General features: G+C 67.1%; 1 protein-coding gene across 4 annotated transcripts; it reads left to right on the forward strand.

The window, feature by feature from the left end:
• The first annotated feature begins 371 nt into the window (after positions 1–371).
• Positions 372–23,112, forward strand: SEMA6B (semaphorin 6B). Of its 4 annotated transcripts, none has more exons than XM_075038033.1 (17): positions 372–493; positions 15,199–15,347; positions 15,585–15,714; positions 16,047–16,107; positions 16,205–16,267; positions 16,672–16,773; positions 16,947–17,037; positions 17,116–17,235; positions 17,343–17,431; positions 17,538–17,755; positions 17,891–18,022; positions 18,360–18,509; positions 19,228–19,422; positions 20,310–20,450; positions 20,716–20,793; positions 20,993–21,051; positions 21,154–23,112. In XM_075038033.1, exons 2-17 carry the CDS (start codon positions 15,218–15,220, stop codon positions 22,140–22,142), a joined length of 2,748 nt encoding a protein of 915 aa, XP_074894134.1. In that variant the 5' UTR covers positions 372–493; positions 15,199–15,217; the 3' UTR covers positions 22,143–23,112. The 4 variants fall into 4 exon arrangements, with proteins under 4 accessions (XP_074894134.1, XP_074894133.1, XP_074894135.1 ...); XM_075038032.1 differs by lacking the exon at positions 372–493 and adding an exon at positions 1,783–1,868; XM_075038034.1 differs by lacking the exon at positions 372–493 and adding an exon at positions 11,031–11,052.
• The last annotated feature ends 273 nt before the right edge of the window (positions 23,113–23,385 follow it).

The raw sequence follows: 23,385 nt of genomic DNA on the forward strand, positions 1-23,385 counted from the left end.
TGGCGATGCTTGGAGGAAGCATGGGAATTGGGGAGGAATTAATTCAGAGGAGTGTTAATTGGGCTTAATTAGCCGGAGTTTGGCCGGCGTGGGGAGCTGAGGGCCGAGGGTGTGTGAATAGGTCAAGGGGCTCGGCGGTGTCCCCTCGGTGTCCCCCTGGGGACGGTGACTCAGGCGCTGAGTCACGGCAGCGGTTTCCTTCCCCTGGAGACCCCCCCCCTTCCTGCACGAGTAACCCAGTGTGTGTGTCCCCCCCCCGGGTGTGGCTGTCCCCTTCCCCGCCCCGGGGACCGGGAGGGACCGAAGGAGAAGCAGGAAGAGGTGAATCACTGACGGCGTGAGAAACCTCCTGCTTGCCAGGGCAGGCTGAGCACTGGCCACAACTCGGTGCACTGATGACACCGAAGCAGGCAGCCCTGGCAGTTCTGCGGGATCCCTGCTTTGATTCTCTGGAAACCCAAGCGGCTGCGGAGCTGTGACACCGATCCTGGAGGTTGGTTGCATCGCCTGCGACACACCCCAGCACCCTGGGGGGGCTGAGCTGAGATTTCCCATCCCGAGCATCTGCCTGGGCTGGGGAACGGGTGGGGGGGGGAGATGGTTTATTTCCGACTACCCTGATTTGGGTTTTTTTGGGGAAAGTTCAGCTAAAACAGGCTGGGGAAGCAGATGGCGGGGGGGGGGGGACGGTGGCGAAGCACTGAAGCAGTAAAAGCAAAGCACCTTCTCCTGCTGCGCTGGGCCCCCACCCTGTGTGTCAGCCCCAGACCCTGGTGTGCCCCCCCCCCCCCACGCCCTGGCACCCACCCACCCACCCATCCTGGCATCCCCTGCACCCTGGGGTAGGGAGGTTCGGCCTCCCCTCGCTGCGGTCGGGCAGCACCCGGGGTGGGGGGGCACAGAGCAGCTCTGAACCCTCGGTGCGAGGGGAAACTGAGGCAGGGGGGGTGCTGAGGGTGTCACGCTGGATGGCGGTGCCAGGAGGGGAAGTGGGTGGGAAAAACCCCTTGTGCAAGGGGAAACTGAGGTGGGGGGGGCTGAGGGTGTCACGCTGGCTGGTGGTGCCAGGAGGGGAAGTGGGTGGGGGGGAAAAAAACCCTTGTGCAAGGGGAAACTGAGGCAGGGGGCTGGGGGCATGGTTGTGTTACATCTGCACTGCCAGGGAGGGGAAGGAGGGGGGGGGGGGGGCTTTTACAGGGAGAAACTGAGGCAGGGGGACAGGGACGAGCTCGGCAACAAAAGGGGGGGTTAGCCCCCTTGCCCGGGGGTCCCACCACCTCTCCGTGCCAGGGCTGGGGGGGGGGGAAACTGAGGCAGGGGACGGGGGGGGGGCAGGGGTGGGCTCCAGCCCCCCTAGTCAAAGAGGAGGGGGAATACCCTTTTGCCGGGGGGGTTGCCGAGGCAAAAGTGTGTGTGTGTGGGGGGGGGGTATTACCGATGGGGCGGGGGGATACCGAAGCCTCCCCGGGGCGTGGGGGGGGGCAGGGCGGCGGTTCCTCCAGCCCCGTTCTCCCCGGTGCAGCCGCAGCCACCGGGCCGGGCCCGACCGCCGGTAACGGCAACGGCTCCTTCTTCTTCTTCTTCTTCTCCTTCTCCTTCTCCTTCTCCCCCCCCCCTTCTCTCCGCCGCCATCCCTCCCCCGTTCCTCCCTCCCTCCCCTTTCCCCGCGGCCCCGCCCCGCCCGGGCTCCGGTGCCCCGGCGCCTCCCGCCGCGGCGGCGCGGAGCAGGAGCGGGGCCGGGCCCCAACCGAGGCTGCCGGTGGGCGCAGGTGCGCCCTGACCCGACACCCCCCCCCCCCCCCAACCCTACCCCGACCCCCCCTCCACCTACCACCCCCCCACCACCCTTCTCAACCCGGGACGGCGAGGTAAGAACGCGGCCGGTGCCCCCTCCCCGGTGGGTGTCTCGTCCCCCCCCCCCCCTCCCGTCCTTATCGGTTGTCTTCTCTGCGGGGGGATGGGAGGAAAAAAGGGGTGCCCCCCCCCCTTAGACACCCCCCCCCACCCTCCTCCTCCTCCTCCTCCCGCCGGCTGCTGCATTGGGAAGCGGCGCTTTTGTTAGCGGCTCCTCCGGGCGGAGCGGGCGGAACCTTGAAGGGTCACGGGCTGGAGGGGCCCCCCCCGGCCCCCCCCCCCCACACCCCCTTTATCCCCTCGGCACCCCCAGTTCCCACCCTTCTGCCCCCCCCCCTCCCTGCACCGCGCCCCCCCCCCCTCTTTCAGCACCTGCAGCCCCATCCCCACCCCTCCTGCCCCCCCCCCCACCCCCCCCCGGCCCTGGCACCCCAATCCTATCCCCCCCCCTCCCCCAGTCCCCTTCGGCACCCTGGGCACCCCCACCCCAGCCCACCCCGGCACCCTCATCCTGCACCCCGAAGACCGTCTCGGCACCCTCATCCTGCCCCCCCCCCCCAGCACCCTCATCCTGCCCCCCCCCCCAGCACCCTGGTGTGTGTCTGTGTCGTGTGTGTCCCCCCCCCCAGCACCCTGGTCTTCCCCAGCACCCCCCCCCCGCACCCTTGACGCCCCCCCCATCCCCTCAGTCCCGCACCCGACCCCCCCCCCCCCACCCCATCCCCCCAGCACCCAGTCCCACCCCCCCCATCCCCTCCCACGCCCCCATCCCACCCATCAGCACCCCGGGCCGGCACCCCGACCTCCCCCCCCAGCCCCGGGACACGGTGATGGGCGTGATGGGCTGGGGGGGGGGGCGGCCCCCCCCGAACTGGGAGGATGGAGATGGGGGGGGGGGGGATCCCTGCTTCTTCGGGCTCCGTTTTGCCTCCGCCGTTTCTTTGGGAAGCAGCCAGGGCTTTTTGGGGTTTTTTTTTTGGGGGGGGGGGGACAGGAAAAGAGGGGGGCTGGTGTGTGCCCCCCCACCCTGTGCAGCTTCTGCTGGGCTGGGGGGGGGGTGGAGGGGCTGAAATGGGGGGGCCCGGCCAATGCAGCCCCCGAAAGGGCAGTGGGGAGTGGTGAGGGCTCAGCCTGGGGGGGTTGGTGGTAGGGCCCCCCCCCCCCCAAATAACCTGGCAGGGCTGGGGGGAGCAGAGCGCCCACAAATTGGGGGGGGGGGGGCGTGCCTCGCTCCATTTCGCTGGAGCTGTAACTTGGTGGGGACAAGGGATGGGGGGGGGGGGCGACACCTGGTAGAAGTGGGGCACCCCCTCCTGCATGGGGGGGGGTTGGCACCCCCCCGGCATTAGGGCAGGGCCGGGGAGCCCCGTGCAGGCAGCGTCTGTGGGGCTGGGGGGGCTCCGTCCCCCCCTTTTGGGGCTCAGCACCATCTCACCGTCTGCAGGTTTGCTGGGGGGGGGGTAAGCCTAAAATAACATGGGGGGGGGGGTGCTGAGCCTGACCTGAATCCTGCCCTATCACCCTCCTTGCAGGGTGCCCTGGGCACCCCCTGAGCCCGACCCCCCCACCCTGGCCCCCCCCCAGGCCTGACCTCCATCGCTCCCACATAACCCAGAGCAGTTGGGGGGCTGGGGCCCCCCCCCAGACCCCGCCTGCCCCAGCTGGCCCCTCCGGACCCCTCCATGGGGCAGGAGGGAGTGGGGAGCCCCATCCCTGTGCAGGGGGTTTTTGGGGGGCTGAGGACCCCCCAGAGGAGGGGGGGGGCAGGGGGCTTTGCCATCAGCTCGGGGTGACCTTGGGTGAGCGCTGCCTCCCGCCGTGCCTCAGTTTCCCCTCTGCCAAAAGAGGGCGTGAGCTGTGGGGGGTGCAGAGGGGAGCCCCCCCCCCCAGTATTGGGTGCTGCACCCAACCCCTCCACCCACTCTGGGGACCTGGGGCGGGGGGGGACATTTGCTGAGTGACCCCACCTTGGGGACACCCACCTCTGCTTGTCCCCAGCACCTGGGAGAGGTGGGGACAATGGTGACACCGCTGTCCCCCCCCATCGGGTCCCCAATCTCTTTGGGGCCAGGTTGGCCCCAGCGGGGCCAGATCCTGCTCTGGGGATGAACTGGGGGGGGGGGGGATGGCTGAGCCCCCCGTCCTGCTGAGACGACCGTGGAGAAGGGGTGCATTGGCTTGGAGGGGGCCCTTCTGTCCCGTGTCCCCCCCCCCCCCACTGGGCAATTTTAGCCACAATTTAGGGCCTGAACTGGTGACACTAGAGGGCAGCTCCCAGCTCTGCGCACAGCCGGCCGGTGCAGGATCCGGCCCTGGGTGCCAAGGCCCTGGCAGCGTGATGTCCCCGTGTCCCTGTCATCCCCCCCCCCCGCCACTTCACCGAGCCATGGGGTGATGTTTGCAGGTGCGTGTCCCCCGCTGGGTGCTGGGGGCCGGATCCAGGTGGGTGCTGAGGTGCTGAGCATGGGCAGCGATGCTTCGCCGGCCCCCGCCGAGACGGCCCTTTCGCGGCGTCCCAGGGGTGACACGGGAATTGGGTCATCGCTGTCACCGGGGCACGTGGCTGCGGTGGGGAGGTTTTGTGTTTGGGGGGGGATGGAGATGGTCCCGGAGGGGGGGGGTCAGGTTCTGAGGATGCTGGGGGGCAGCTCAGCCCCCGCCAGCGGCGACGGTGCCGCCGGTGTTTCGGCTGCGGGGGAGGCGGCTCCTTTCCCCCCCACCCCCCCCCCACCCCAAGAGCCGCTTCCCAAGGTATTTTCGCTGCCGTTCCCATAAACAAAGGCAAATCACTAAATTCAACTCCCGGCAGCGGCAAAACCACCGGCAAACCGGGCTGCGCTGCCCGGTGACCGCAGCGGTGGCCTTGCCCGCTCGTGGACGCGCGTGCAGGCGCGCGGGTGTGCCGCTCCCCGTGGCACAGCTGCCCCCCTGGATGCTTTCCCAAAACCAGGAGGGTTTTTGGTGGCTTTGCAGCCCTCCGAGCCCTGCCAGGAGCCCAAAGTCACGGGGCAAGGTGGTGACGTGCCAGGCTGGGTGTCACCGTCCCCCTCGCACGCCCCCTCGGAGCCGGCATCCCTTGCAGCTTGCTCTTCGCGTGATGGTTTGGCTCCCAGTTAAACCAGTGGCTCCTGGGAGGGCTCTTCCCTTCCCACCAGCTCTACCGTACCGGTGCTGGCGGGGGGGGCTCAGCCCGGCCACGAGGCCCATGCCAGCGCGATGCTCGCCGGGTACCGGAGCTGGATGCAGATCCCTGCTGCAGTGCCGGATGCAGTTTGTATCCTTAGACAAGCTCGAATATTTTTAATTAAACCTGCCAGTTTGGATGCGATTTAATTTTTCAGTGGGTTGAGCTGCGCCGGCCCCTCGGTGCATCTCCTGCGCCGGGACCGCTCCAGCCGTATCTATTTCCCGGTGTTGCCTTCGGTGAGGTTTTCCTACCGGGCGCGGACCGGTGGCTTTTCCCATGCCGGTATCTCTCGCTGTGCCCGGCGATCGGGTTGCCACCGGCCCGGGCAGGATGGTTTTGTGGCGGTGCTGGTGCAGTGGCATCCGGCGTGTGTTCGGCAACATAAATAGTAGTAAAGAAAACCAAGAGCAAGCCTGGCTCCATCTGGGCTGCGCTGCTGCGCCTGCTTAGCCTGTTTGCGCCCGACCGCCGCCGGCATCACCCGATCGCCGTCGGCATCATGGGTGCTGCGTCCTGGGGGGGGGCACTTGGGTCTCTTCTTCCCATCCCTCCATCCCCAGGAGGGTGATGGAGGTGGCTGCCGGAGCGTGGTACCCAAAAGGATGCTGCCGTATCCCCGGCAGCGCCGAGCCCCACCGCGGAGGGGACCCGGTGGCCCTGGGGACCCCCCCCGGCTCGTCCCCAGGGACTGTCGGGTTTCGGTTGCGTCTCCCAAAAGGGGTGATGGAGGTTTCGATTCCCTTCGCGAAGGCGGGAGGGAGAGGAAGAGTGATCGTCTGGCGCGGAGGAGATCCCAGTGGGGCTGCCTTGTGCTAACAGGATTTTACTCCCTATTTAATTACACTTTTGTCAAATTAAAAAAAAAAAAAAAAGAAAAAAAGGGGGAAAAAAGATCCCTCTCGTCTCTTTGTGACAGTTCCCGGCAGCCGGTTAATTAAAGAGCGGTTGGTGAAGCCACCGGTCCCCAGAGGAGGTCCCAGGGGACCCCAGCCCCAGGGCTTGGCAGTCACACCTCGGTTCCAGTTCCTCCCAGTTCAGCCCAGTTTGGCCCGCTGGTGGCGAGGCCGGCCGTGGTCGTGGCAGCGTCGGCTAATCCCCGGTTTTTCCCTGTGTAATCCCACCCGCCGGGATAATCTCATCAAACCCGGCAGCGCCGCGGCCGAGCTCGGTGCCGCGTTTGGTGCCGGATGGATCTTGGTGGGGGGGGGACGGACACGGCGGCCCTGGGGGAGCGGCGGCTGCGGGCACGTCCTCGGCGGGGAGGTACGGGGCTGCGGATGCCCGTGGGCCTCTCGGGCATCGGGTGGGGAAACTGAGGCACGGAGCGGGAGACGGCATGTGGCTTTGCAGTAGCTGGGGACCGGGACAGGGGGGTGGCGGCCATCCCCGTCCCAGCACCAAAACCAAATCCAAGGTGCTGGAGGAGCGTGGGATGGGAAGAGGCAACGGCGGCAGCACCCACATGCCCCCCCCGGAGAAACCGGATCCGGCTCCGGTTTGGGCGGTGGGAACGTAACTGGCTTTTATTATCAACCCCATCCATCATCTCCCGCCGGAGGACGTCGAGATAAAGCGCCGGGAAATTAGGAAGCGTTAAGAAGGCAATTTGGGAGGCTGGGAACCGGGATCCGTTCTCGCCCCGTGAGGGGCCGGATCCTGCTCAGCGCAGCAGGTAGGGAGCGCGGAGCTGCAAATAACCCCGGCAGCTGCCCCGGCACCGGCTGCGCCCTATCCTTCATGTCACCTTTCGGGGAGGGAGCTGGCGCGGCGTGAGGTCAGCGCTGGGAATAGCCCGGGAGCACGGCCCGGGGCCTGATCCTGCCCGCCTGGGTGGGGAGGGGCTGTGCGGCCTCCCCGGTACAGGGGTGCTCAGCTCCCACCCACCGCCCTCCCCGCAGCTCTGACTGGGGTGCACACTTAGGGTTCATTGCACAGCCCCTGCTGCTTCCATGCACGACAGCCCCGTGCACACGCGTGTGCAGACGTGTGCGTACCCCCACGCGTGCACAGCAGCCCCATGCGCACGGCCCACGTGCACATGCGCACACACACCCCCCCCAGCCCTGCGTGCACAGACGTGCGCACCACTCCTGTGCACACGCGTCCCTGCACACCCCTCACACGCGTGACACCCCGTGCACAGACACCTGCACACGCATGACACCCCGTGCACAGACACCTGCACACGCGTGACGCCCCATGTACAGACACCTGCACACACGTGACAGCCGGTGCACACACGAATACCTGCACACGCGTGACAGCCAGTGTACGTGCTGACGCCTGCGCACACGGGACACTTGGTGCACACACACCGGCACACGCGTGTGCCAGATACATGTGCCCAGCTGGTGCACACACCAACTCCTACATGCACACGACACGTGGTCCACACATACCTGCACGCAGATGACACCCAGTGCACACGCACCGGCACACACGCATGACGCCCGGTGCCCACACGCCTGCACGCGTGTGCCGGCTGCCGCATATGCTGACACCTGCACACACGTGACCGCTGGTGCACACACGTGACGCCCGCTGCACACACCGGCGCCAGCACACGACACACGACACGCACCCCGCCTCGCACACGTGTGACACCCCATGTGCACACACCCGCACACATATGACACCCGGCACATCTGGCAGGGCCACCCAGGGGACGGGCACCTTTGTCACGGGTCCTGCTGTGAGCTTTGCGGTGCCGGTGGCCGGGAGCACGCGGTGACGGCGGGGAAGGGACCGGGGCTGTGCCGGCCTGGTGGCCACCGGTGGCCGAGCGGGCTTTGCCGGTGCTGGCAGGAGAACAAGGAGCTGTTTCGAGGGCAGCGAGGAAACACCTGACCTTCCGGCGAGGCGCTGAGCGCGGAGGCGGCGGCGCTGGGCGCGCGCCCGCGAACAATGGCCCTTTGTTCCGCGCTGCCGCTGGCATCCCGCATCCTAGCCTGCATCCCATCCAGCATCCCGCATCTCAGCCTGCGTCCCGTATCCTGGCCTGCGTCCCGTATCCTGGCCTGCGTCCCGTCCCCTATCCCGCATCCCGCGCCCCAGCCTGCATCCCAGCCCCCATCCCACCCTGCGTCCCGCGTCCCACCCTGCATCCCGTCCACATCCTGCATCCCGCATCCCACCCCGCATCCCGCATCCCACCCCGCGTCCCGCATCCCACTCCGCATCCTGCATCCCACATCTCATCCGGCATCCCACATCCCCCGTCCCACCCCGCATCCCATCCCACACCCCGGCAGCGCCGCAGTGCCAGCACCCACGCCAACTCGGCTCCCGTGCGTCCCACAGCCCGGTCGAGGCTCCGGGTGCCCCCGTGCCGGGGTGCTGGTGGCACACGGTGGCGGGGGGGGGGTGTGTGTGGGTGCCACCCCACGCAGCTCCCACGCGTCCCCGGCTGTCACGGGACGTGGCAGCACGTGGCGCGGGTGCCACCGCCGCAGCCTTTGAAGCCGGCGTCTGCGAAACAGCGAGCGGGATGGAGCGGGGTCGTACGGGTGAGCCTGCAGCCTCGCAGCGAGGAGGAGGAGGAGGAGGAGGAGGATGAGGAGGAGGCCACCGGGCGAAGGCTGGGCTCACGTGCCGTGGCCCACGCCCTGGCACCGGCAGCCGCTTCCCACTCTCCTGGCACACCGACCGTGCCGGAATCTGCCGGCGGGCGGGAGCGGGTTTGCCAGGGGGGTGGCTGTGGCTCCTGTCCCCACCGATGTCCCCGTCCCTCGGTGTCCCCAGGAGGTGGGTGGCTCGGAGGAGGGAGAAGGGTGTCCGCAGAGTGGGAGCCCTGGGTGGCAGCTCCAGGGCCACCATCACCTTGGGGACAGCGGGATGCTGGGGACGGTGACACAGCCAGGACCTGTGGGGACCCCCCCCAGGGGGGGCTGCCACCCCCCCAGCGCTCGCCCGCACCCCTCACCCCTCTCCGCGCTGTTTCACCGAGCGGATATTTAATCTTATTTAACTACAAATAAGTGTTTTGAAGCGTGGAAATCTGAACTCGAGGCACCAGCTCCTGAGCTCGGAGCAATTAAAAGCCCCATTTTCCCGGCCGGAGCAGAGCAGCTGAGCGTGGCCGGACGCGGGGGAGCCCGAAATGAAAATAAACCCACCAAAACCAACAACTAAACTTTATTAAGGTTTAAAAAATGAGCAGGCTGAGGGGCTGAGCGCTCCCTCCCAGCCTCCCCGGCACCTCCTCCGACTCCGCTGGCTCTTCCCAGCTGCTGGAATCCGTGGGTTTGTTATTGTAGGGTTGCTTTCTCAGGATTGGGGTTGTTTTGGGGGGTTTTTTGGGGGGGTTGTTTCTGAGCAGTGCGGGTGTGTACGGCAACCTCCCATGCGGTTCATGATGGGGCTCTGCGCCCTGGTTCGTTATGGTAGGGTTCCCGCTTGGAGCTGGGTGTAAACATGCCGGTTTGTTATTGTAGGGTCTCCCATGTGGAGCAGGGTTTGCCTGTTGGCTGTTGGGGTCGAACCAGGAGCCATGTGTCCTCCTGCCTGCTTGGGGACAGGGCACCCTGGGGATGGGGGGATCTTGGGGACGGGGGGATCCTGGGGACGGGGCTCCCGAGGGTTGGGACATCCAGGGGACATGGGGTGCATGGGGATGGGGACACCCTGGGGACCAGGATCCCTCGGGATGGAGCACCCAGGGGACATGGGCTCCACGGGGATGGGAACACCCTGGGGACCAGGATCCCTGGGGATGGGGCATGCTGGGGACATGGGGTCCATGGGGATGGGGACACCCTGGGGACAGGGATCCCTGGGAATGGAGCACCCAGGAGACCTGGGCTCCATGGGGATGGGGACACCCTGGGGACCAGGATCCCTGGGGATGGGGCACCCAGGGGACGTGGGCTCCATAGGGTTAGGGTCTCCCTGGGGACAGGGCTCCCTGCGGGCAGCGTTCCTGGGGGATGTGGGCTCCCTGGGGACAGGGCACCCTGGGGTGCACAGGGGAGGTGTGATCCAGGGGACCGGCAGGACTTTGGGTGGGGGCTCCAGGGAGCGGTAGCCAGGCTCGGGGTGGGAGCAGGGGGTTCCCCCTTCCCACGCCGAGGGGAAACTGAGGCACGAGGCCAGAAGCGGTAACTCAGAGCGGGCGGACCTGCTCCTGCTGGCGGGACCTGTCTGCGGCCACCCACGGCTGGGGTGGCCCTGGGGCCATGCAGGTGCCAAAATGGGATGCCGGGGTGAGGCTTGGCACCCCAAGGGGACCCGGTGAGGGTGCAGAGCCCCTGGGGTGGCATAGGTGAGCAGGGAGGATGGGGGGGGTGAATTTGGGGACAAGGGAATGAGTGCCCTTGGGGACAAGGAGGGTGACGGGGGGGACAGGAGGGACATTGGGGGGTGTCTGTAAGGACAAGTGCCTTGGGGGGACCAGCAGGACAGGAGGATCCGTGTGCCCTGGGGGGACAGGGGACAAGGGCTGTGAATTGGGGGGGGGGGACACAGCACCCCTGCGTGCCACCCGCGCTCTCCCCTCGATGGGGTTTATTTTGGTGCGAGGCGTGATGCCTCTTCGATGGGAAACCGTCCTTAATACACAGATGAGTATGTATTTAATATGCAAATTACCATGCGGCTCTGGCCGGCCACCAGCACCTCCCTGGCGTGGTGGAAGGGACATGCCGGGGGGGCACCCACGGGTGTCACCCGGTGGGTATCGAAGGTGCTGACAGCGCCCAGCGGCTCGTCTCAGCCCTGGGCACCCGCAGCGGGTGACGGATGCGGGGACAAAGCCACCCAAAGTGACCGTGGGGGGTCCCCACCATCCCCAGCCCCCGTGTCGGGGGCTCGGACCCCCTTTTTGTGCCTGAGGATGTCCCAGAGAGCCCGGACGCCTGGGTCCCCACTCGGGGGGTGTCGTGGGCGATGGGGAGGGGACAGGGATGGGGACAGGGATGGGGGCTATAAACGGCAGCTGTAAGCGGAGCCGGTAACCGGAGCGGGAGGCCCGGGGGGGACATTTGAGCCGCCGGCGGGGCCGCGGAAGCGCCAAGGTAAATGGTGGGTGCTGTGTGTGTGTGTGTCATGTGTCCCCCCCCCCCAAAAAAAAAGCCACCACGCCGGTGGCCCCCTGTCCCCGTCACCCACATGGGGACCCCACTGATGCTGGGGTCTCCTCCATCCTCAGCTCTGGGGGTCCTCACTGCCTGCAGACACCCCCCCCCCCCCAAAAAGTGCTGCTTGGCAAAAGGAGGGGGGGGGACACACACATGGCAGGGGACAGGGCCAGGGCCAGCCCGCGGTGCCAGGTGGCCGGGGTGACATTTGCTCCGTTGTGGGGACAGCTGCTTCCTGGCTCTGCCATCTGAACCGGCCCCGGAACGGAAACCCGGGGGGGGCGGTGGGTTGGAGACTGAGCCCCCCCCCCCCCCCAACAAGCCCCGGCGGCAGCAGCAGCTGGGTTGGTTGTTTGGGGGGGGGGGGTCCCCATGGGAATTTCAGGGAGGGGGGGGCTACTGCTGGTGACCCCCAAAGCCCCTCTATGGCAATCGGAAGGGGGGTGCCCCCCCCCATGCGACCCCGACGAGCAAGGGATGCTCTGGGGACCAGGAGCCGCGTTTCGGGGGGCTGGGAAGTAGGAGGGGGGGGCATTTTCCTTAATGCTGCTTATAAAAGCCTCATTAGCATATCTAATTGCAGATTGCTTATTGGCGCTGGGTACTTTCTAAAGGAAATTACCCCAAACAGCAAATAAAATCCGGCATTAGCCCTATGAAAAGGGAAGGGATTGAGATATTGAGATAATACCGTCACTCCGTATGGGGGGGTTGAATAACGCGCCCCTCGTCAGATCCCTGCTAACGAACTCTGATTAATTAGAGGCCGCTGGCTGGTCGTGCTGGGCCGCCGCTGCCATTATTCCCCCAAAAGGTTGTATTTTAAGGAATTTCAGGGCTGGTGTGTGCCACCCCCATTTCCCAGTGCGTGTCCCCTGTTTCCCAGTGCCCCCCCCCCCCATTTCCCAGTGCCTTTCTAATGGGTTTATGTCTGAGGCTGAGCCGGCGCGGATGGAATCTGGGATCCCATGGGAATGAGCCGAGCCGGGATCAGCTCCGGCTGCGGCGATGGCCGGTGAGATTGGGGGGGACGACACACCGCGGTCCCTCTGTCCCCACCGTGGCTTGTGTGGGGGTGTCACCAGGGTGTCACCGGTGGGCTCGTGCCTGCTCGACGCTTTTGGAGGGGGACGCCGCGATGCCGCTTGGGGTGTCCTATGGGTGGCCCCCCCCGGGTCCCCGGCTGCGGTGACAGCTGCCGGGGGGGGTGATGGCTCCGGTTACGGTGACATCAGCCCTACCTTCCCACCTGGCGCGGGTGGGGGGCGCAGACCCCCCTCCCTTGGGGGTCCCTGGGGGGGTGTACGTGACAGCTGAGCCGGTTTTGGGACGCCGGAGCCCCCAGTGCCGTTGGGGGATCCTGGGGCGGGGGGATGACCCACCCCCAGCTATGGGACCCAGGCGTGCGGGACCCCCCCTCTGAGCGGTGGGGGACAGCGGTGGCAGTGCCATAGGGCCAGCGGCGGAGGCGGCCGGCGGAGCTCAGGTGGGCAGAGTGGGGTGCTGGGGGGGTGGGAGCCGTGCCCAGACACCACGGTGAAGGGCTCAAATCCCTGGGGGGGGGGGGTGGGGTGGGAATAGGGGAGGCTGGCAGCCCCTTCTTTGGGGTCACAGGGACCCCACTGCGCTTGGGGATCACTGCAGTCCCCCTTTATCAGCCGCTGGAAATTATGGCGTGGGGGGGGCCAAACTGAGGGGCTGCCTCCCCCTTTCTCCCCATCACCCCTGTGTTGAGGGTCAGGGAGATGCTGGGGGGGGGGAGGACAGGGTGTGCGACTGCCCCGCCCCCCCCCCCAAAGCCTTCTGCGCAGCGGGTGAAGGCTGAGCGCGCTTTCAAATGGGGAAACTGAGGCACGGAGCAGGGGGCTGCAGCAGGGACAAGGACAAGGGACATACCCGAGGCTGTTCAGCCGCTCTGTGTCACAGACATCCAAGCTGGAGACCCCCAGCCCCCCCCCCCCCAAGACCACCAGGCACAGCTGCCCTATCCCCACCCGCTGCCTCAGTTTCCCCACAACCACGTTGGGGGGACACGCACGGTGACCGTCCCCTCTCCTCCGCCACCGCTGTGAATGGGTCCCTGTTTGTCACCCATCTCCCCGCCGTGCCCCCCTCCCCGACAGCCCCCTCCTCCCCGCTGCTTTCGCTGCCTTTTCTTTGCCCGCACAATCGCAGGCATTTATGGTGCCGGAGGCTCCGGTTACCCCGCGCCCGCCCGCTGTCACCACTCAGGCTTGGGGGGGGGGGGACACGGTGACACCAGACCCCCCAGCTTGGGGTTACGGGGGCCCAAGGCTGTGACACGACCTCCCCGCGCCCCAAATCCCACCCGGCGTGGGTGGATTCTCAGGTGGCTGATATACGCTCAGCCCTTCCTTCAGGCTGCTTTTTGGGGACACCCCCCCCCTGCTCCGGCACCTGGGGACCCCACAGGGATGCTTAAATTTGGTGATTTTTGGATGATGCTGGGGTTGAGGGGAGTTACGGCGTGGGGACATCATTACCCAAGCGGAATGGCTCGTTTGGGTAACGAGGCTGGGCGAGGAGCCCCCAACAGCCCCTAAAGGGAAAGTTGGGGAGGGAGGGATGGTTTGGGGGAGCCCCCTAATTCAGGTCGGGTGGTAAAAGCCTCTGAGACTTTAATTATAGCAATTAAATTGTTAATGGCTTTTATAAAACAGCCCAAGCACAAAAAATAGATTAAAAAATAGGAATTTCCAGGCTGGTTCCCCAGGGGATGGAGTCCATCCTGGCCGGTTTGTCACCCGCGGCACGCCGACACCGGCCCGGCTGCACCTACCGGTGCAGCCGGGCCGGTGTCGGCGTGCCGCGGGTGACAAACCGGTAGCTCCCTGTGCCAGAAACAGCTCATTTTCCTCTAATTTGGGGAAAAATCCCCCCTATCCCACTCCTCGGCCAACCCTCCGGCTCGCTTTTGGAGTTCGCCGTGGTTGTGCCGCCGGCGTTGCCGGCTTGGACCGGGTGTCCCTTGGGGGCTGCTGTGACACTGAGGGGACTGGGTCGGGTGTCCCTGGGGTCCACGACACCGTGGGGACGAGGTCGGTTGTCCCCAGGGGCTGTGACACCAGGGTCAGGTCCTATTGGGGTCAGATCCTACCCGGGGGGGGGGGGGCTGTGACACCGCGGGGTCGGGGTCAGGTGTCCCCGGAGGCTGTGACACCAAAAAGGGGACCGGGATGGGGACAGTGCCGGATCTTACCGGGACCGGCGACACCGCAGAAGGAACGGGGTCGAGTGTCCCCACTGGCGCCGTGACCCCCCCCACCCCACCCCAGCCCCACGCGATGTCACCCGTCCTCGCTCCCCGCGGGGGACGCGGCGGCAGGAGGGCGACGGTTCGATCGGACCCGCTCCCCGCTCTCATGGAATTGAGAATCAATTAAATCCCCGCCTGGCTGCTAATTACCCAGCCCTACCCTCGTCCCCACTGCCCCACGGCAGGACGGTGACGGTGGCCCGGCGCGGTGGGGGGGACGGTAGCGGTGGCATTGGGGCTGTTTTGCTGGGAGGGTGCCATGGCACGTGGCGCTCCGAAGTGTCCCCAGGGATTTGCCGAGCCATTCCCGTGGCCTTTTGGATGGGGGGGGGGAAAGTCTCGCTGGCTTCCCCTCCGTCCCCATGTCCCCAGCCCGTCCCCATGTCCCCAGCCCTTCGTTCGCCCACGGATTGTCGTTGGGGAGCCACCAGTAAAGGCCCAGTTTGGGCCCAGTAGCCCCAGCGCGGAGCCACGCAGGCGCTGGGGGTGACTCGGCGGGGGCACGGGGGGGGGCCGCTTTTCCCAGCATATTTGAAATTCTTCAGCCGGGGAAGGATTCGCTTCCCTATCGCCAATCCCAGCCGCGTCCCTTACCGGCCCCTCGCCGCTGGCACCGGCCCAGCGCCGGCGCCTTCAGCCCCCCCCCCACCCTCCCCGAGACCCCCCCCCCGGACCCCAGCACCAGTGATGGGTTTGGATTGCGGGTGCTACTGGGGTGGGGGAGTCAGTGGCACGCGATGGGGAGGGAACCCAAGGGGTCCGGGTGGGTGCTGCCCCCCCCCTCCCACCTCTCCCCGTGCCCACAGGTGTGGTGGGTGCCCACCCATGCCGGGGGACACCATGGGGCCACCCCCCCGCGTCCCCCTCGTCCTGCTGCTCCTGCTCGCGGCGGAGAGGACGGCCCATGGCACCTTCCCCGAGGAGCCTGGCCCCATCGCCGTGGCCCCCGAGGACTGTGAGTGCCCACCCGGGGGTGTGGGGGGTGCTGGGGGGGGGGTCAGGGTGCTGCATCAGATGTGCAAGGAGGGACATGGCTCGGCACGGAGGGGGAATGGGGTTTTGGGGTGCTTTGGGGGGAAGGCAGGAGGGGGGCACCCATGGGCAGGGGTTTTGGGGTGCTTTGGGGGAGCTGGGGTGGGTGGGGATGCCCTGGCAGCGTGTGACCCCCCCCCCTCTTGTGTGTCCCCCCCAGATGTGAAGCACTACGCCGTCTTCGTGGGCCACGGGACGAGCCGCCCGGCCGGCCCCGAGGGTGGGGGGACCCAACGCCTCAACATCCAGCGCATCCTCAAGGTCAACCGGACGCTCTTCATCGGAGACAGGTCCGAAACGTGGCACCCCAAAGCCTCCCCCTCCCTGGGGGGGTGGGCACCTGACACCCACCCCAACCCTTTTTGCTGGGGAGGGACCCCACTACCTGTCCTGGGACACCCCAAAATCTGCCAGGGGGTATCCCGGGGGGCTCCGGCGGGGCTGTCCCTGCCCCAGTGATGCTCATCACCCACCCCAGCACCCCACATCTCCCCAAGGGGGTGGTGGTGGATCCCACAGCCCCCCCAACATGCCTCGGTGGGGGGGCACGTCCCCGGGGTTGCCCTCGAGCATCACAGCCGGGAGTCCTGCAGGGTGGTGACACCCGTGTCCCCCTCCCCAGGGACAACGTCTACCGCGTGAGCCTGGAGCCCACCGGTGCCGGCGAGATGCGGTACCACCGGGTAAGTGCTGAGCCCCCGGGTACCGGGGGGGATACACGGGGGGGGGGCTGCTGGCTTCTTCCCAGCCCCACACTGGGTTTTCTCCCCCCTCCACCAGAAGCTGACGTGGCGCTCGAACCAGCACGACATCAGCATCTGCCGGATGAAGGGGAAACAAGAGGTTGGTTTTGGGGTGGGGGGGTCTGCACCCCGTGAGACTCACCCCCCGGTGGGGACCGAGCACCCTCCTGCACCCAATGTCACTTGGACAAAGCCACCCCGTGTGTGTCCCCCCCGGTGTCACCGTCCGTCTCCCCGCTCCCTGCCAGCGGTTGCGTCTCTGTGATTTATTGGCCGCTTGGATAATTGGGTTTGTAATTAATTATTTCGGGCCTGTGGATCAGAGCAGGCACAGCCCAGCAGCTGCCAGAAATCCAATTTCCAGGACCCATAAATGCCACTTTGGGGTGAAAACACCCCCCAAACCAGACCCTCGCAGCGATGGGGGCCTGAGTGGGAGCACCCAGGGGTGGGCTGGGGGGGCTGCAGGTGCCGAGGGGTGACGGTCCCCTCTCGCCGGCGCAGGCAGAGTGCCGTAACTTCGTCAAGGTGCTGCTGGTGCGGAACGAGAGCCTGCTCTTCGTCTGCGGCACCAACGCCTTCAACCCCGTCTGCGCCAACTACAGCGTGAGTCACCCACACCCCGCCGGGACAGGGACACCCGGGACCCCTCGTGTCACCCCCTCTGTGTCTGGGTGACCGGCTCTGCGGGCAGGGGATGCTCCCACCCGCGCCGCCGAGACAGCCCGGACCCCGGTGCCTGCGTGGCATCGCTCACGGCCCCGTCTCACCCGTTATAGATGGACACGCTGGAGCCCATCGGGGACAACATCAGCGGCATGGCCCGGTGTCCCTACGACCCCAAGCACGCCAACGTGGCCCTCTTCACAGGTCAGTGCCGGCACCGTGCCGGGCGCTCTGCCCGCCGCCCCCTGCCCCGCGCCCGGCTGACGCCCCTCTCCCACGCAGGGGGGATGCTCTTCACCGCCACGGTGACGGATTTCCTGGCCATCGATGCCGTCATCTACCGCAGCCTGGGGGACAGCCCGACCCTCCGCACCGTCAAACACGACTCCAAATGGTTCAAAGGTGCCTCCCCCGGGGCGCGGTGCCCGCCGTGTGCCGTGCCGAGACGTGGCACGCGTCCCCTTTCACGCCATCCTGGGACATCCCTGACCCTGCCACTGTCCCCGCAGAGCCCTACTTCGTGCACGCCGTGGAATGGAGGAGCCACGTCTACTTCTTCTTCCGGGAGATCGCCATGGAGTTCAACTACCTTGAGAAGGTGGGAGACATCCCCGCGGTGGCCTGAGACACCTGGGGTGGGGACAGGGACAAGGGGATGGTCATCGGGGTTGGGTACCAGGTGACGATGGGTGTCCAATCCACAGGTGGTGGTGTCCCGGGTGGCCCGGGTGTGTAAGAACGACATGGGGGGCTCGCAGCGGGTGCTGGAGAAGCAGTGGACCTCCTTCCTCAAGGCCCGGCTCAACTGCTCCGTGCCAGGCGACTCACATTTCTACTTCAACGTCATCCAAGCCGTGACGGACATCCTGGAACTGGACGGGCGCCCCGTGGTGCTGGCCGTCTTCTCCACGCCTGCCAACAGGTCGGAGCCTCTTGTGCCCTGCTGAGACCCCCAGGGCTGGGCTGGGACCCTTCTGCGCGCCCCAGTGACCGTGGGGGACGTGGGGGGCGTGGGAGGATGGGTTGAGGTGTTCACCCTGTGCCCGCATCCCCCCAGCATCCCCGGCTCGGCCGTCTGCGCCTTCGACATGACCCAAGTGGCTGCCGTCTTCGAGGGACGTTTCCGGGAGCAGAAATCGCCCGAGTCCATCTGGACGCCTGTGCCCGAGGACATGGTGCCGAAGCCTCGGTGAGTGACGCGCCGCGGGGACAGGGATGGGGACAGCCAGGCTGGGACCGGCGGGAAGGGGCACGGGGATTGGGATGGGGACAGGGACAGGGCTGGTACCTAAAGGGAGAGCAATGGGAGTGGGTATAGGGTCAGGCATGGGGACAGGGACAGGACGGGGACAGGGAGGAGGACAGGAGTGATCAGGGCTGGTACCTGCCGGGAGGGTGGTGGGGATGATGATGGGGACCGGGGACAGGAACAGTGACAGCCATGGCCAGTACCAGCTGGGCTGGGGACAGGGCTGGGGTCAGGGCCAGCACGGCCGCGGGGACGCTGAGCCGTGGCGCGGCCGCAGGCCCGGGTGCTGCGCGTCCCCGGGGATGCGCTACAACTCCTCCAGCACCTTCCCCGACGAGATCCTCAACTTCGTCAAGACGCACCCGCTGATGGACGAGGCGGTGCCGTCCCTGGGCAACGTGCCTTGGATCCTCCGCACCATGAGCCGGTGAGTGCCCCGGGGCAGGATGCGGCCCCAGGAGGGTGCTGGGGGGTGCTGGACAGACCTTCTTGGGCCACCCTTGCACGTGTGTGCCAGCACCGAGGGAGCACTGGGAGACCTGATAAATCTCATAAACTTTGCAGTCAAGATTGTTTCGTCCTAATTAAATCTGCCTTAATTGCTGCTTGATGGAGAATTAATCAAGCGGCGCTCTCGGGCTGTAGCCTCCCGCCGGCAGGGCAGCCGGGGTACGCGCGGGGCTGGGGACGGGGCCGTGGGGCTGGGGACGGGGCCGTGGGGCTGGGGCTGCGCACGTGGGACTGGGGACAGGGACACGAGGCTGGGGATGGGCACGTGGGGCTGGGGACCAGCTGGGATCCTGCCGAGGGATCGGGGGGATCTGGGCTGGTTCCTTAGTGGGATCTGAGCTGGGTCCCAGGTGGGATCTGGGTGGAATCCAGGCTGGGTCCAGGCAGGATGTGGGCAGGACCCTGGCTGGGATCTGGGATGGGTCTGGCTGGGACCTGGGATGGGTCCTGGCCAGGATCTGGACTAGTTTCCATTTGGGATCTGCACGGCCCCTCACGCTGCTTGGGGACTCCCTGCTCTGTCCATCCCTGGGAGGGGGGGGGGTCCCAGCCCCTCACCCTGCCTCAGTTTCCCCCTCCCTGGGGACACACAGGCTCCCGCACGCCCCAACGCCTGCTCTGTTCACACCACGCAGGTACCAGCTCCGCAAGATCGTGGTGGACAATGCAGCGGGGCCGTGGGGCAACCACACCGTGGTCTTCCTCGGCTCCAGCACGGGCACCGTCCTCAAGTTCCTCATCCAGCCCAATGCCAGCACCAGCCCCGTGCCCACCGCCCCTGGCAGCCAGAGCGTCTTCCTGGAGGAATTTGAGACCTACCACCCCGGGAGGTGGGTGCTGGGGTGGTGGGAGGGAGGAGAGGGGAGGAGTGGGTGACCGGGTGGGTGGGTGGGGGTGGTCAGATGTGTGGATGGTTGGGTGGGTGGGTGGGCGATTGGATGGTTGGGTGGATGGTTGGATGGATGGATGGGTGGATGGATGGATGGGTGGATGGGTGGATGGGTGGATGGTTGGATAAGTGGTCAGATGGGTGCATAGGTGGGTGGGTGGGTGATTGGACAGTTGGGTGGATGGATGGATGGATGTGTGGTTGGATTGATGGATGGGTGAATGGGTGAGTGGTCGGATGGGTGCATAGGTGTGGTGGGAGATTGGATGGTTGGGTGGATGGATGGATGGATGGATGCGTAGTTGGACTGATGGATGGATGAATGGGTGAGTGGTTGGACGGGTGCATAGGTGGGTGATTGGATTGTTGGGTGGATGGATGGATGGATGTGTGGTTGGATTGATGGATGGATGAATGGGTGAGTGGTTGGATGGGTGCATAGGTGGGTGGGTGATTGGATTGTTGGGTGGGTGGTTGGATGGGTTGATGGATGGATGGATGGATGAGTAGTTGGATGGGTGGGTGGGTGGGTGAGTGGTTGGAGAGCTGGATGGATGGGGGTGGTTGGATTGATGGGTGGGTGGGTGGATGAGATGTTTAGGGAGGGATCGATGGTTGCAAGGTGACAGGGGAGGATGAATGAGGCGGTTGGGGATGAGTGGATGGGTGAGATGGATGGATGGTTGGAGAGGGTGGGTCAGAGGGATGCAAGGGGTGGGAGGAACGGGTGAGATGCCCTCCTCTGGACCAGCCTAGGCTGGGGCTGCCTCCATGGCGGGCAGGCGTGGACCAGGGCCGGGGTCACGCTGATCTCTGCCCTGTCCCCAGGTGTGGTCGGGACACAGAGGACGAGCGGCGGCTCCTGGGGCTGGAGCTGGACAAGGCGGCGGGGTCCCTGCTGCTGGCCTTCCCCCCGTGCGTGGCCAGGGTGCCAGTGGCTCGCTGCCAGCAGCACTCGGGCTGCATGAAGTGAGTGCGCCGGTCTCAGCCGCTCCCCGGGGTGGGCAGGGCTCGCTGCGGTGGGGGAGGGCACGCGAGGAGCAGGGAAGGGTTACCTTCACATCCCAGGAATTTGCCCTGCGCCGGGATCCGGCTGGGAGGGACTCAGCGTGGCTGGGAGCATGGCCAGGGGAAACTGAGGCACGGCGTGGTGCGGGGCCAGGGTCCCTCGTGGGGGCCGGGGTGTCATCCTCGCCGTGTCGGGGCCGATCCTGACATCTCCGCTCCCTGCCAGGAACTGCCTCGGGAGCCGGGACCCGTACTGCGGCTGGACGCCGGAGGGATCCTGCATCTTCCTGGAGCCCAGCCCCAGGTAACGCTGCCAGGCCTGGGGACGGGGGGGGGGGACGCAGCGGGGTCCCAGGGGCTCCCCAGAGACCATCGGCTCCTGCAACCCCCCCTACCGCTGAGACCCGGCAAACTCATTGCTTTCCGAAGCAAGCTGGGAGCCCTCGGCCAGGCTATTAGGGACCAGCTGACACCCCCCCCTCCCCATATTTGCACCCCCCCAGGGTGGCCTTCGAGCAGGACATCGCCGGCGGCAGCACATCCCACCTGGGCGAATGCGAGGGTGAGCGTGGGGCAGGGACGGGGCTCGGGGACGCGGCGGCGGCACCGCCACGTCCCCACCGTGGCCGTCCCCTGACGTCTCGCCCCCTCCGCCGTCCCCCAGGGCTGGTGACGGAGAGCTTCGTGGATGAGCCGGACGGACTGGTATCGGTGAACCTGTTGGTGATCTCCTCCGTAGCCGCCTTCGTCATCGGCGCCGTCATCTCCGGCTTCAGCGTCTGCTGGTTCATCGGCCACCGGGACCGCAAGGAGCTGGCGCGTCGCAAGGACAAGGAGACCATCCTGGCGCACAGCGAGTCGGTGGTGAGCGTCAGCCGGCTGGGCGAGCGGCGGGCGCGCGGCGGGCAACCCGGCGCCTTGCTGGCCCCGCTCATGCCCAACGGTTGGCCCAAGGAGTTGGGGAAGGTCACCCAACACGACTTGGATTCGGGGGTCCTGCCCACGCCGGAGCAGACCCCGTTGCAGCAGAAACGCTGCCCCGGCGCCCTCCAAAACTGCACCTGGGAGCAGAGTCATAACATCATCAACGCCGCTTTGCGGGACCCCGGTGGATCCGGCACTACCGCCGCCGGCGCCGGTCGGCTGCACGCCGGCTCCGGCCGCCCGGCTCGCGGTATCCCTCTCTCCTGCCACGCCATCCTGGTGGATCAGGAGCTGGAGGCCGAACTCAGCGACTCCTCGGGTGACGGGCATTGGGGTCGGGACACCCAGGAGGGTCCCCGCACCCGTCAACACCCACCCGCCGGCACCCGCCGCCCACCCCGCAGCTCCTACGGCGACTTCGCCGGCACGCCGCACCCCAGCCCCGATCGCCGACGGGTGGTTTCGGCACCCGGCGGGGAGGGGAGAGACTTTACCGAGGGGCCACCCTGGCACCCCGAGCAGCTGAACTTCAACGCCAACAATGGCACGGGCCGCCCCGGCGCCCACCTCAAGAGGAACCACACGTTCAACAGCGGCGAGGCGCCGGCGGGCGGTTACGGGCGACACGGCACCGCGCCGCGGGCACCCGGCACCGGGCCCCCACGGGCGCTGACGGACCTCCACCACCTCCTGCGCTACGGCATGGAGCGGACTCCCTCGGGAAAATAGGGTCCCACCTCGCGCGTGTCGTTTCCCCCCCCCCCCCCACCCACCCACCCAGGACAACGACGGGGACCCCCCACCCAGGGCTCCCTGGGGACGGGGAGAGGGGTGGCTGGGCAGGAGCTGCGGGCATGGGGTGAGATGCTGCGTGGGTGGAGGGGGGACAGGGACCCCCTGGGTGCCCCCAGATAGGGTTTGGGGGTGTCCCCCCCCCGGTTGGTGTGGGGCAGTGCCCCGCGCTCCGGCTGCTTTGCCCTGCGTCCTGGGAAAGGGGGGGGGGGGTGTCCGTCCATCCCGTCCCCTCCCCAGGCTGGACCCAGGGACGGTGGCACCCCTGGGAGGGGGATCCCTGGGAGGCAGCAGGATGGACGCACGGACGCGGGCACAGCCGAGGTGACCCCCCCCCCACTCCACCCCGCAGCCCCTCGGTCCCGTCACCTGCACCCAGGCAACCCTTGGGGGGGGGCTTGTGGGTGCTGCCAGCACCCTGGGGACACCCGGCCGGGGGGTGCCACAGGGCTGCGTTGGTTGCAGTGGTGGGACACGGTGAATATTTGGGGTGCAGGGGGGTGGGGGGGGGCCCCAAATGTGTGTGTTATCTGGGGACGGGACACACTTACGCCCCCCCGGCCTGGGGTCAACCCCTGCCCAGTGCCAGCTTGGGGGGGGGGGTGTCATTCACCACCCCCCCCTCCCAGTACCCCCCTCCTGGAAAGCACAGCCGGGGTGTGGGGGCACCGCTGGGGCTTGGGGGGGGGGGTGTCCCCACCGAACCCACTCTCTGCTGGCAAAGGGTGCCCTTTCGGTGCCACCCCTGCCCGGCCCTGGGGTGACGGGTCCCCGGGGGAGGGTGACAGGCTGTAAATAGGGTGGGGGGCGGCGGGTGCCCCCCCCCCCCCCCCGCGGCCATGCATGCGGCCGCCCGCGGTCTGTACCCCGCGGCCCCAATAAACGCCCGTTTACCGGAGGCGACTCCCCCGCCACCGCCTCGGCACCTTCTTACACCCCCCCCTCATCGTTCCGCGGGTACACGCACACCCGCTTGCACACACACGTGCACCCACCCACCCGTGCTTACACCCACACCCCTGTGCTCCCACCCTCATACACCCACACCCTGGGTTCGCACCCCCCCCCCCACTGACTCCCAGCCTCTCTCCCATGCAATGAGTTCCTCCGTGCTCAGCCCGCGGCACCCACCGGCCACGGCTCATCGTGCCACGGAGCCACTCGTGGGGCTTCGCCACGA

This window comes from Buteo buteo, chromosome 10, assembly GCF_964188355.1.
Source record: "Buteo buteo chromosome 10, bButBut1.hap1.1, whole genome shotgun sequence".
Classification (NCBI taxonomy): domain Eukaryota; kingdom Metazoa; phylum Chordata; class Aves; order Accipitriformes; family Accipitridae; genus Buteo; species Buteo buteo.